This window comes from Lacerta agilis, chromosome 9 (assembly GCF_009819535.1).
Source record: "Lacerta agilis isolate rLacAgi1 chromosome 9, rLacAgi1.pri, whole genome shotgun sequence".
In the NCBI taxonomy this organism is placed as follows: Eukaryota; Metazoa; Chordata; class Lepidosauria; order Squamata; family Lacertidae; genus Lacerta; species Lacerta agilis.
Window position 1 is genome coordinate 54,851,247 of NC_046320.1, and position 12,818 is coordinate 54,864,064.

Consider the following 12,818-nt stretch of genomic DNA (forward strand, 5'->3'; position numbering starts at 1 on the left):
TGAGTCAGCAGCTAGACATCTAAACTGAGAATTGTCATTCTGATGCGTCACAATTCCCAAGACTGCTCCCTTAGGTTGGAAGGGTGCAAGCAAGCAGATACTATATTAAGGCCTGTTTCAATTCCCTCATAAACCATCCCATGGCTTCAAAGATTCTGTTGGACTCTTCAAGTCTCCTTACTTCTCCCCTTGTTATTTGCCCTTCACCGTCATCAACATTTATATGGGGGCAGAGACTACCACATCACAGCATACATAATGCAGGGACTGACTGCCACATCACAGCATACAGAAACATATGCAAAATAGGATCCCACTTGGAAAATCTGAGTCACCATGCAAGAATAATTCCAGAATTGACATGGTAACCCAGTGGTAATAGCAGTAATCATCAATGCTGCTGTTGATGCTTTTTTTTTTTTTTTACTGTTCATAACATATACTGAGAAATGGGTGTAGAAGTTGAATCACTGCACTTCATGTCAGAAATTAAGCAAAGTAAAAAATAAAATTACAAAAATAACATGCTCAATAAGGGAAAACTGATCAATTCCAAGGGGGAAAGATAAAAACTTTTGACAGCAAAATGATGATGATCCCATCAGCAATATTCCATTAGCAAGTATACTTTTATTCCTCTCATAATCCTCATCCAGTGAACCCTCTCAGTGATGCAGTCACTCTCTCTTTTTCTGGCCAGGATACTTTGATATTGCTTACTGTTTTCTGTTTTTTTTGTTTTGATTCCAACTTTCTTTTTGCACACATCAATATATACATACATCTACATAATAATAAAAAATGCATCCTTACCTTTAATATGGGGAAACTAAATCTCTTATATGGGAAAGCTGGTACTATTAAACAGTGGCATTTACAGCAGGCAGGAGTGGGAAACCTATGGCTGTTCAGGTATGGTTGTTCTATCAAGTCCCATCACCCCCAGCAAGCATGGCTAGTGATCATGGATGGTGGGAGCAGAAGTGACTTGCTGCTTGGGGTGGAACTGCTATGCTAGCTTCCCAGCAGGTGGGTTGCTGTGCTTACTGGCAGGGAAAGAGGCAAGACAGTGGGCAGATCAATGCAGTGCAAATACACCAGCAGGGAACACCCCCCCCCCACCGCTGCCTCACCCCTCTTCTTCCCAGCAAGCAACAGCAAGTCACCTGCTGGGAAGCTAGCACAGCTGCTCTACCACACCTGGTGAGTTACCTAAACGTGATTTGTAGTGCAGCAATGTCTGAAGGGCCTCAGGTTCCGCAACTCTGATTTACAGTAATCTGTCTAGTAACCTAAAATTTTCAGACTTCTAAACAAGAAGGGTTTACTTCAAAATGTTAACATCCAGGATAGCTGTGCAGGTTGCACATCTACAATCTATAACGTATGTCGGAACAATAGTGTCATCTGAATAGATTATCGAAATGTGTTGCCTACATGCAACTGGTGTGTTGGGGGCTGCAACATGATGGATACTGAGGACAGCCAAGCGTCAACTATACAGGGTTGTGATTTATAGACCTGACTGTTTCAGGCTTCTCATTTCCTCTAACCTTCTGCTACCAAGCAGGACTTTCTATATGCCAGACACTGTTAATTCATACTACCAGTATGCAGGTGCACTATAAAATGGTGCCAGCAATTCACTTGTGATGCCAAATATAGCAATCAGTGAGAGCCCAAATGTGAATCTAATGTGAGCTTTATTATCGGGGGGGGGGGACAGCACACCTTCCCCATTAGCTTTAGCTACAGAAACAAAATCAGGATTTTGCATTTTTAAAATTTATTTTAAAAAGAAGCAGCGGTTTTACCTACGTCTACAAAACCCCACCATATTTGCCAATGATTTGGCTGCTTCTATTAAAAAAAAATATGGGACTTTTGACAGCCTGTCATTCAAGCAAGGCTTAATTGTGACAGCACCCACAGATGTCTTGCAGAAATCAGTACTGCTGACAACAAAACAAGAAAAAATGGAACAACAAGAACCAGTCTTTTTTTAATAACTAAAAACAAAAAAAACAAAAACAAAACACTGATATTTGAACACTTACGGCTGTCGTAGCATATGTTGCCCAAGGCACGTCCTGTTTGAAGAAGCACGTCCTGGTCTTTGCAGTTTAAGAGCTGCACCAGAGGTGGGATCAGGCCAGCATCCACGCACGGGTTCCTCATAAATTCTACAAGCCACAGAGAGAGGTTTAATTAAAGGCTAGTTGCTGAGGATTGATTATTTCTTGTTAAGAGAGCCATTTTTCCTCCAGCAAATGTTTTCCTTTCCAAATTCACACATACCAGAAGCACTGCAGCTGCTTCTCTGTATGAGAACTAATTTATGTACAGACCGAAAAACAGTCTAGTTCCAACAACAGCAACAAAAGCACCCCAGGAATTATGGGCACGTTCCAAATTCTACATATTGACTGCCCGCTGTAGATTCCTTTGGTGAGAATAAAAAGTATTTTAAATATCCTTCATTATTTTTTTTATTTTTTAAAAAAACCTAAATATTAAAACATCAAGCATATACTGGGAGCAATAAACACAGGCAAGAAAGCACCAGCAACTTTTCTTCTGCCCACTTCTGTTCACTAAAGAGGATCTAAATAACCCAGTTAAAGGAAACCTGATTTAAAGGCTGCTGCATCCCTGTGTCCAAAGGAAACCTCTTGCTTCTATACAGGATCTTGATTAAACCACAGAGGAAAGTTAAAGCAATTTTCAAAGCTACAGCTGAAAGCAGACAGTGGGCTGCACATTATACTTCTTCAAGGATCTAGGTAGTAATAAGAGTCAATTTCTTCCAAGAGATTAGATGGATGGACTTAGACAAAGACCATGGGGTCTCCCCACCTAACCATGGCAGGCTTCTAGAAAGTCATTTGGTGTTCCTTTTACAAAACAAAAAGCAACGGGAGAAATAATATTAATACTTAGCATTTGTACAGTACCTTCAAGTGTTCAATGTACTTCACATGCATTATCTAATTGTAGCTACAGGTAGGTAGCCGTGTTGGTCTGCCGTAGTAAAAAAATAATAATAATAAATTCCTTCCAGTAGCACCTTAGAGACCAACTAAGTTTGTTACTGGTATGAGCTTTCGTGTGCATGCACACTTCTTCAGATACAACATGCATGTACACGAAAGCTCATACCAGTAACAAACTTAGTTGGTCTCCAAGGTGCTACTGGGAGGATTTTTTTTTATCTAATGGTAGTCCTTGCAGCAACCCTGTAATGATTTTTTTTGGTTACGTAATCAATGTGCTTTACAAATACTGTATGTATGTGACCAGATAAAAGCCTGGAGAGCAACATGCACAGCAATGAAATCACCACACATAGTTTCTGGCAACTGGGATCTCTACTTCTAGTAGCTAGTCCTTCTGCAAGAAAAGGGCAGGCAGTCGGCAACAGCAGCGACACTGTTGTGGCTCAGGTGCTCCATGCTTCAGCAGTTCTGCATAGCCACACTACATTTAAAGCATGTGGTTCTCGCTTTCCACCCCAAAGAATTGTGGGGACTGTAGGTTGTTATGGATTTTGGGGGGGAGGGAGAAGCCGTGTGCTTTAAATATATGGTATGGATGTGACAGTTCTGGGCACCACGATTTAAGAAGCTGGAACATGGGCAGAGGAGGGCAACCAAGATGATAAAGTCTGGGTATGTTTAGCCTGGAAAAGAGGAGACTGAAAGGAGATATGATAGCCATCTTCAGATATCTAAAGGGCTGTCACATGGAAGATGGAGCAAGCCTGTTTCTCCTGCTCCAGAGGGTAGGACCTGAACCAATGGCTTCAAGTTAAAAGAAAAGAGATTCTGACTGAACATCAGGAAGAACTCTCTGACGGTAAGAGCTGTTCAACAATGGAATGGACTCCCATGAGAGGTTATGGAGTCCTTCCATGGAAGGTTTTTAAGCAGAGGTTGGATGGCCATCTGTAATAGATGATTTAGTTGAGATTCCTGCATTGCAGGAGGTTGGACTAGAAGACCCTCAGGGTGCCTTCCAACTCTACAATTCTACTGTCCAGACTTGTGCCATGAAGAGGGCACTTTGGTGCTGCAAACGAAATGGCAGGACATGCTTCTTCACTTTAATGCTCACCTAGAGGCAATGGTCAAAACAAAATAAAAAATTCTTTCCAGTAGCACCTTAGAGACCAACTAAGTTTGTTCTTGGTATGAGCTTTCGTGTGCAAGTCAACTTCTGTTTCAGTGTATCTGAAGAAGTGTGCATGCACACGAAAGCTCATACCAAGAACAAACTTAGTTGGTCTCTAAGGTGCTACTGGAAAGAAATTTTTATTTTGTTTTGACTATGGCAGACCAACACGGCTACCCACCTGTAACTAGAGGCAATGGTCATCCACTCTGAATAAGTGGCTAATTTTGAGGCTGGGCTTGTGCTTTGGAATACATGGATGTTTGCCATCGTACAACTTTTGTCTCTGTAAAAAAAACGGTCTGAATAATTTAGAACTGAACATCTAAAAAAAAATAAAAATGTTCATATGCCAGTGTGCAACACCTGCTAAAATGAGTCACAGGTGCTGAATGTGGCCTTTGGCAGCTTTGAATACATAGCTAATAAACTGCTGTCTCCTTACAGGGCAATTTGTTCTGGGAAGCTGTGGCAATTTAGATATGCTGCATTCAGTTAAAAAGGAGGACCAGAATTTCAGAACCACAGTCTTGAGTAGCGGGTAGAAACTGACTGGTTTGATTTCCAAGCAAGAATGTTCAAAAACAACAACAAACCACGAGTAATTATTTCCCTTACATCACACCTCCTCAAGAGCAATATTTTGAACTGCCTCTGCTGCCCAGTCCATAACAACCTGCTAATTCATGGGAGAGGAAGAGAGGCATCACTTTGTGGAACCTCAAGCAATGATAAGGCATCCTTATCATTGCTTGATCAAATCTCTGCACAAGTTACCAGAGCAACGTTAGACTTGCTTCACTCCCAACCATCCCCTATGAGATTTGTGCTAGTGCTTGGCGCAAAAGTCAGAGCAGCCTAGGGAGAATAACAGGAGCTTGCAGCAGCTTAAGAGATAGCATCATGAGATATTTGGGATCAGTATGCTAGGCCCTTCTGAAATTCCCAGCAGCAACAGTTTCGCTCATGTCCTCTTTTACAGTATACACTTGTGATATTGGAATGACCCTAGCAGACCTTTTGGGAAAAATTAAAGGCTTGGCAAAACAGCAATAGGCTTTTATGACAAGTGGCTTCTTGGAGTGTGGATAAATGTATATATGAATAAGTTGAAAATGAATGCCAAATTAGTGCATTAATACAACTTATGGTGTTAAAATAAAGTTCACCAGACATGCACAAATGTGCCTGCAGTCACACCTGCAAATTCAAACTGTGAAAGTCTCGTCATTTAGCTTTGCCTAATAAAAAAAACAGATCGTGGGATTTTCACAACAGTTAGCATTATAAAATAATTGCAACTCTGAAGTGCTTTGATGTATCTGGCAAATGGATGACTAAGAACTAATATATTATCAAGGCAGAACAGAACAAAAAAAAAGAGTGCAGTGGAAGGCAAAGAAGAGAAATGAAAAGCATCTATTCTATAAAATGAAAACATAAATGAAGTAAAACATACTGACAAGTGAGCTGCAAAACTGAAGATGTTCCAGGAGAAAAGGCCTTGTGGAAAACCTCACCATTTTTGGCTACTTCTGCTATGACGTTAGCTATTTTTGCAGTGCAGGAGGACTGCGGATTCAACAGACTTGCAAACACTTGGAGGATCCCACTTTTCTGGATTTTTTCACTTGTCTCTGTATCTAAAAAGAGAGGAATATATGCAAAACAGAATTGAGTGGTAAGTAGCAGGTTAATGAAAAGGTATTGAAAGCTTCATACCTAAAATGAAATTCCAAATCTTGACACCAAAACCAAAGAATGACCCTTTGTGCCATTAGTTTGAAGAAGAGGAGGCTAGGTGGCGTGACAGAGCTGTATAAAATTATGCAAGGTGTAGAGGAAGCTTTTTCTCCTACTCTCATAACACTAGAAAACTTGAGGATGTCCAAGGAAGCTGGACAATTCTGGGAAAACAAAAGGACAGACTTCTTCACACAGTGTGTAGCTGAACTATGGAATTTGCTTCTGCAAACCGTGATGGCCTCCAACGTGGATGGCTTGAAAATTAGGCAAATTAATAGAGGATGAGGCTATTAATGGCTACTAACCCTGATGGTTATGTTCCACCTCCACTGTCCAAGGAAGTATGAGCCTGAGCATCAACTGCTGGAAACCAGAGGAAGAGACAGTGCTGCTGCACTGATGTAGGTCCTGCCTGCAGGCATCCCATGGGTATCTAAGTTAACAATTCTGAGAACGAGATCCTGGAACAGATGGGCCACTGGCCTGATCCAGCAGGTTCTTCTTGTGATACCCAAAGATGCAGATGTTTCAACGATGCATTGCTATTTGAAAACTGCCTTTTTGTTTACATAGGAAGGTGTCCTACATACCAAGTCATCGGACTATTCAGCCCTGCATTGTCTACAAGGGAAGCTGCTTCTGGGTCTTAGGCGGAGGTCTCTTCCATCACCTACTACCCGATTTTTTTTTTTTTTTACCTGGAAATGCCAAGTACTGAAACTGGAACTTGCGGCACACAAATAATGTGCTTTACCATAGATCTATGGTCCCTACCCTATAAGGAGCACCATGACATTCAGCAGGGCCTAGCATGCAGAGGAAACTTTGAAATCATTTATAGTTAATACTGCAGGACAAATGTGGTGGTGTTAAATCACTTTCCCCATATATATGCACAAAATACAACTAAATAACAGTTAAAAACAGCACCAAAGAATAGCAGGCAATGAATTTTAAAACAATTCAGAAAGCATGCCCATGGCAGAGACCTATTCCTCCACCTGGGAAACTTTGATGGAACAAAACAGTCTTCAATTGTTTCCAGAAAATGCAGATAGTGGGGACTCATCATATCTGGACAAAAATGCTGGTCAATCAAACAGGGGCAGCCATACTGAAAGCCTTGTGCTGAGTTACTGTGGAACAGGCCTCTGGTATCACTGGAACTCAAAGAAGCAGCACTCCTGTGGGTTTCAGTGGCCTACTGGTAACTAAATAACCTGGTATAAGTAGTAGAAAAATAGATGGGTGTTCCTATTGTGCATATAAAAGGAGAAGGTCTGAACAAAACTAGAAGCTAGGGGAAATCCCTGACAGAGCCATTAGGGGAGTTGTGGTTCAGTTGTGGTAACAGTAACTGCGGATTCAAGTTGTATTAAACTGGTTTTACTCAGGTATATTAACTTCCTGCACTTCCTCCTAGATTCTCAAAGGGGTGCTTTACTTACACAAAACCTCTGTGAGGTAAGGTAAATGATGAATTTCCCCAAGGCTATTGAGTGAGATTCAGAACTGAGTAGTAATGCAAATGTTCTGCTTTTAAATCCACCATTCCAGCCACTGAGATGAGGTAGGTCAGATTCCCATCTTCAGAATTCTGAGGGTGCAGGTAAAGAGCAAAGCTCAAAGGCTACCCGTGGTGTCTTATTTCATCTGCTTTCAGAATAACATAGCTCCAATATGTTAAATGGCCTTAGGCTCAGACATATGCTCAATATTAACTGAATTTTTTAAAAAAATAAGACACAGACATTTTGTAATCACGATAGAGGTAAAAAGCAGCTTCTCTCTCTACTCAGAAGTCCAACTTCATTCAGCAAGGCTTACTTATAGGAGAGCATGCAGCCTTAGTTGTGTTTTGCTCCTGGGGCAATCCCATTCCCCATGTAGGGTGCACACACAGCAAGCCCAGCACACAGGGTATTGTTTTTGCATAAACAGGGTCACAGCAGTTTCTACCACAGCTTTCCATCTCCCTTCTCACACCTTGGCCTCTTCTGCACAGCACACACCTTGTTCTCTGTGTTAGGGGTAATGTAACTTAAACATAGGTAAAGGGACCCCTGACCATTAGGTCCAGTCGTGTCCGACTCTGGGGTTGCGGCGCTCATCTCGCGTTACTGGCCGAGGGAGCCGGCGTACAGCTTCCAGGTCATGTGGCAGCATGACTAAGCTGCTTCTGGCGAACCAGAGCAGCACATGGAAACGCCTATTTATCTACTTGCCCTTTGACGTGCTTTCGAACTGCTAGGTGGGCAGGAGCAGGGACCGAGCAACGGGAGCTCACCCTGTTGCGGGGATTTGAACCGCCGACCTTCTGATCAGCAAGCCCTAGGCTCTGTGGTTTAACCCACAGTGCCACCTGCGTCCCAACTTAAATGTAGTAAGCAGCTATTGTGCACATTCACCAGGAATCTTAGAGAATGTGCACATAATCTGTCAATTAAGAGCAATTGTGTACATTTCCCAGTCAGTATACATAATCTTCAGCAGGCCTTGGGGAATGTGGGAAGAAAATGAATTTTATATATTATCTGGTCATTATGCATAATCTCAAACAATTCCCTCTTCACAGACAGATTAGGTGCACATTCTCTGTGAGGCCTAGTAAATGTGCACAATGGCCAGTTATTATGCACATCGACCACTTAACTTACATATATATACCCACACCCACTGAACTGATGTCAACTCTACTACTTCAGAAATAATGGGCTTTTTCAAAGAAGGTCTAGAAATATACAAATTCCCAGTAATAAATAGGAGAGAAAACACATGTAAATATTTGCCACAATGAGTTCTTACATATCAGAGAGAAATAGATGCTTTAAATTTCAGTGTCTGAACTACAAGAAGTGACAGGGTTTTGTGTCTTGTATTTCCCCCCTCTCTTTAAGAGGAAGTTACTGGACACAATCTACTGGGAGTTACTATTGCAGACAGTTGCCTTGTGCAACTCCTATTCTTTTCAATAAGAGGAGCAGATGAGTGATTCCCATACTGTAGGGATTGTCTGTACAATCTGGTCCCTACGCTATTATTTACAATTAGCATGCAAGATGCAATAATATGATCCCACCCACTGCACCACTGAGAACCTTAACACGGTATTGACTTGCTTTTATCACCCACGGTTTGATGGACTTGTTAAGTGTGCAAATTAAATCAATGGTATAAAATGTATCCTGAAAAGCAGCAAAGAAAATAAAATTAAACTGTTGCCTCAGGTTAGTTTTGTGCAGCAGGGATGCTCTGATTTATTTGACTGAGATCAGCAAACACCAGTAAGACACAATGACTCAGACTCAAAAGGACTTCTAAAAGAAAGTGGAATGCCAGATCACCTCCTCTTAGCATAAGAGGGCATGCAAAGAAAATCAACATTTTGGCAGACTTATTTCTCCCAGTAAATATCATCTGACACCTGCTGAAGTGGGAAGCTTCAGCTATGTGGGTCCTGCACAGCTTTTTACACTCACACACTAAATCTGAAGCATGGCAAACCTTCATGAAAAACACACATAGATGGTGTGGGACAATATCATTACAGGTGAAACTCGAAAAAAATAGAATATCATGTAAAAGTCCATTTATGTAAGCAATTGTTTTCATTAGCTACTGGAGTTTAATATATGGATAGACTCAAGACATGCAAAGCGAGATATGTCAAGCCTTTGTTTGTTATAATTGTGATGATTATGGCGTACAGCTGATGAGAACCCCAAAGTTGAAATTGTTAATTTCGGGTTCTCATCAGCTGTACGCCATAAGCATCACAATTATAACAAATAAAGGCTTGACATATCTCGCTTTGCATGTCATGAGTCTATCTCATATATAAGTTTCACCATTTAAGCTGAATTACTGAAAGAAATGAACCTTTACATGATATTCTAATTTTTCGAGTTTCACCTGTATTTTGGTCTGTGCAGACCCACAAGGCAGCAGTAGACAACCTTTTTGAATTTCTGAAGAAGGAAGCCTGTTGTTGTTGTTGTTGTTGTTGTTGTTGTTGTTGTTGTTGTTTAGGCTTCCTGAGGGATTTACCGTAGATCTCAGATCTTCCTGCATAAGGAACTTCCTTGAGCGCAGCAGGTTCCCTGCCAGTCGTGTAGTGGGAAATTAGGAAATGCAGGGTCTCTTCATGGCTATCACAGGCACACCCCTCTAAGATTATACAATAATATACTAATGATTAGAGATACATTGCAAGGATCAGTGTAGATCTCCAGGTGTTGCCCTTTAGCTAGTTCTGCAATATTCTATGCACATACATGGGCAAATGATTTGGAGTGCTTCAATATCTCTCTTTAGAGTGATACAAGTTCTGTTTTATGTAACAGAACTTGCACACCATTCTCTTGAAACTGAAGCACCTTGTGTTTTCAGTGTTCCTAAATGTTTAGCTCTGGGTAAAGGGCCCCAGGATGGTTAAGTCCAGTCAAAGGCAACAATGGGGTGCAGAGCTCATCTTGCTTCAGGCTGAGGGAGCCGGGGTTTGTCCACAGACAGCTTTCCGGGTCACATGGCCAGCATGACTAAACCACTTCTGGCGCAACGGACACTGTGCCAGAGTGCACGGAAATGCCATTTACCTTCCCGTCGCAGCAGTACATATTTATCTACTTGCACTGGTATGCTTTCGAACTGCTAGGTTGGCAGAAGCTGGGACAGAGCAATGGGAGCATACAGTAGCTAAAAAACCCCCCTTTCATGCAGGTTGAGTGGTTCTAGAACACTGTAGACAGGGACCCTGCTTCAGAAATAGGAACAGGTATTTGATCCCAGACAACCCCAAACCACTACACCACTGCAACGTGGACCTACATGAGGAGGGAGGATCAATGGGCTCATTCCCACCTCTATCCCTCACACAGAAAGGAAAAATACATAGTAGGGAGAATGACTGAATAAAGATTCTCCAGGAATGAGTATTCTCACAGCAGAAGCAACTGGAAATGGAAATGGGAACAATGTTGGCGGGTGGAGAGAGGACAGGGAAGGAGAAACATGACAGGATCAGCTGTGTTTTAGAGACAGTGCCCTCAGGCGCTTAAGTAGTCCTTATTTAACCGCTGAAATATTTAAAAACATTCCTTCTTATTCTTCACTTGCAGATTTGAAAAACACACGGGCCAAGGTCATTCAGCAATGGACGTCTGAAGCCATAAGGAACAGGCTTTAACAAATAAAAATAAACAAACAATGGTGACGTTTTGTGTGGCAGAGCAGAAGGCAGACTGGAACCAAATCTCGTAGGGACCTGGGTGAGGTGAGGTGGGTTGGGAATGTGAAGTGAAACAGGAGCATCGCATGACAAAATGAGCTCCTCAGTGTTACAGAGGCTGCGTCACACAGTATAGGGGCAGGAAGACCAAGGAAATAAGAGTACGGTAATAACGAAACGAGAGTTGGGAAGAAATGCGGCCTTCCCCAACCTTGGGCCTTCCAGATGTTTTGGATTACAATTGTTATTTGCTTGCTTGCTTGTTTAATTTGTGTACTGCCCTTCATCCATAGTTTTCAGGGCAGTGCACAACGTAACATTACAATATTAAAAACAGGCAATACATAATAATAGTAAGCCGAAAACAAACCAATAATCCTGCCTCCCACAATACATTTAAAAGGTTGAAAGAGGAACGCTTTTGCCTGGCGCCTAAATGCATTCTACAAACAGGGAGCCACTGCAGAAAAGGCCCTGTTCTCATGTTGCCACCCTCCGTAACTCTCGGGGAGGCAGCACACAAAAAAGTGCCTCAGAGGATGATCTCACAGTCCAGATCAATTCACATGGAGAGGGGTGCTCCTTGAGGTATTGTGGTCCTAAGCTGTTCTGAGGCTCAATAGGTCAAAACAAGCACTTTACAACAGACTGGTGCTGGTGCGTGCTGTAGCCCAGACATTCGGGTTGTCCACTTTACCACCATTGTAAAGGCCTCCAGAGTTGTGCCTAGTTGGACCTTGATGCATCCTGTGTGACAGGTGAACTAGCAAGAGCTGGTGTAGCAGAGTCAAGTCCAAGAGCTGGCTGAAGTTCCCAGTTATAATCTACAGTGGCACCTCAGGTTAGGAACTTAATTTGTTCTGGAGGTCTGTTCTTAACCTGAGGCACCACTTTTAGGTAATGGGGCCTCCCGCTGCCGCCACCGTGCAATTTCTGTTTTCATCCTGAAGCAAAGTTCTTAACCCGAGGTACTATTTCTGGATTAGCGGAGTCTGTAACCTGAAGCATCTGTAACTTGAAGCATCTATAACCCAAGGTACCACTGTATTTGCCACAAATGCAGTGGGTAGCCTTAGGCAACCCATGATCTCACAGCCTCAGTCTCCCTCGCTCCACCAGCAATATGGGGGAGCGGATAGCCCTGCCTTAGAAACTTGCTGTAAGGCTATACGTGCAACACTTCTAAATATTAGTTATTTGTGTTTATCAACTGGGAATATTGTCATATGGTATGGGCACCTGTCTATGGAGATAATGTTGGGACATACCGGTAGTAAGAACGCTGGTCTATCTAGCCCAGCAGCTGCTCCTATATAGACAGCTCTCCATAGTTTCAGGCAGGCAACCATCCTAGCCCCACCTGAAGATACTGGGAACTGAGCTTGGGATCTGTAGCATGAAAAGCAGGTGCTCTACCACAGGGCTACAGCTCTTTTCCCAGAAGGGTGCTAGAAATAGTCTGAAAATAATCATGGTGCTATTCTCTGCAAACATCTATCTGCTGACAAATGACTGATAAGTGCTGGAGGCTAAGACTCCAGCCAGAATGTCTTGCAACAACTTACAAATGCTCTGTGTGGGGGTGTGTGAGTATTATTAAATATGTTTTTACTAATGTGAAGAGTGGCCTTTTTCTATTTCCCCTTTGACAGGCAATGAAGACCAGTTTAGCAGC

The 12,818-nt window shown here is 42.3% G+C and overlaps 1 protein-coding gene across 6 annotated transcripts in view; it reads right to left on the bottom strand.

The window, feature by feature from the left end:
- The window catches only part of RAP1GDS1 (Rap1 GTPase-GDP dissociation stimulator 1), a 100,459-nt gene that overhangs the window by 44,867 nt on the left and 42,774 nt on the right, over positions 1 to 12,818 (bottom strand). For 4 of the 6 annotated variants that reach the window (XM_033160488.1, XM_033160486.1, XM_033160485.1 and 1 more), the window contains exons 3-4: positions 5,691 to 5,813; positions 2,058 to 2,183 (exon numbers count right to left, since the gene is read on the bottom strand). In XM_033160488.1, coding sequence (XP_033016379.1) covers positions 2,058 to 2,183; positions 5,691 to 5,813 — 249 coding nt within the window. Of the gene's footprint in view, positions 1 to 2,057; positions 2,184 to 5,629; positions 5,814 to 12,818 lie in introns of those variants that run through there. The other 2 variants (XM_033160490.1, XM_033160491.1) reach the window with 2 other exon arrangements.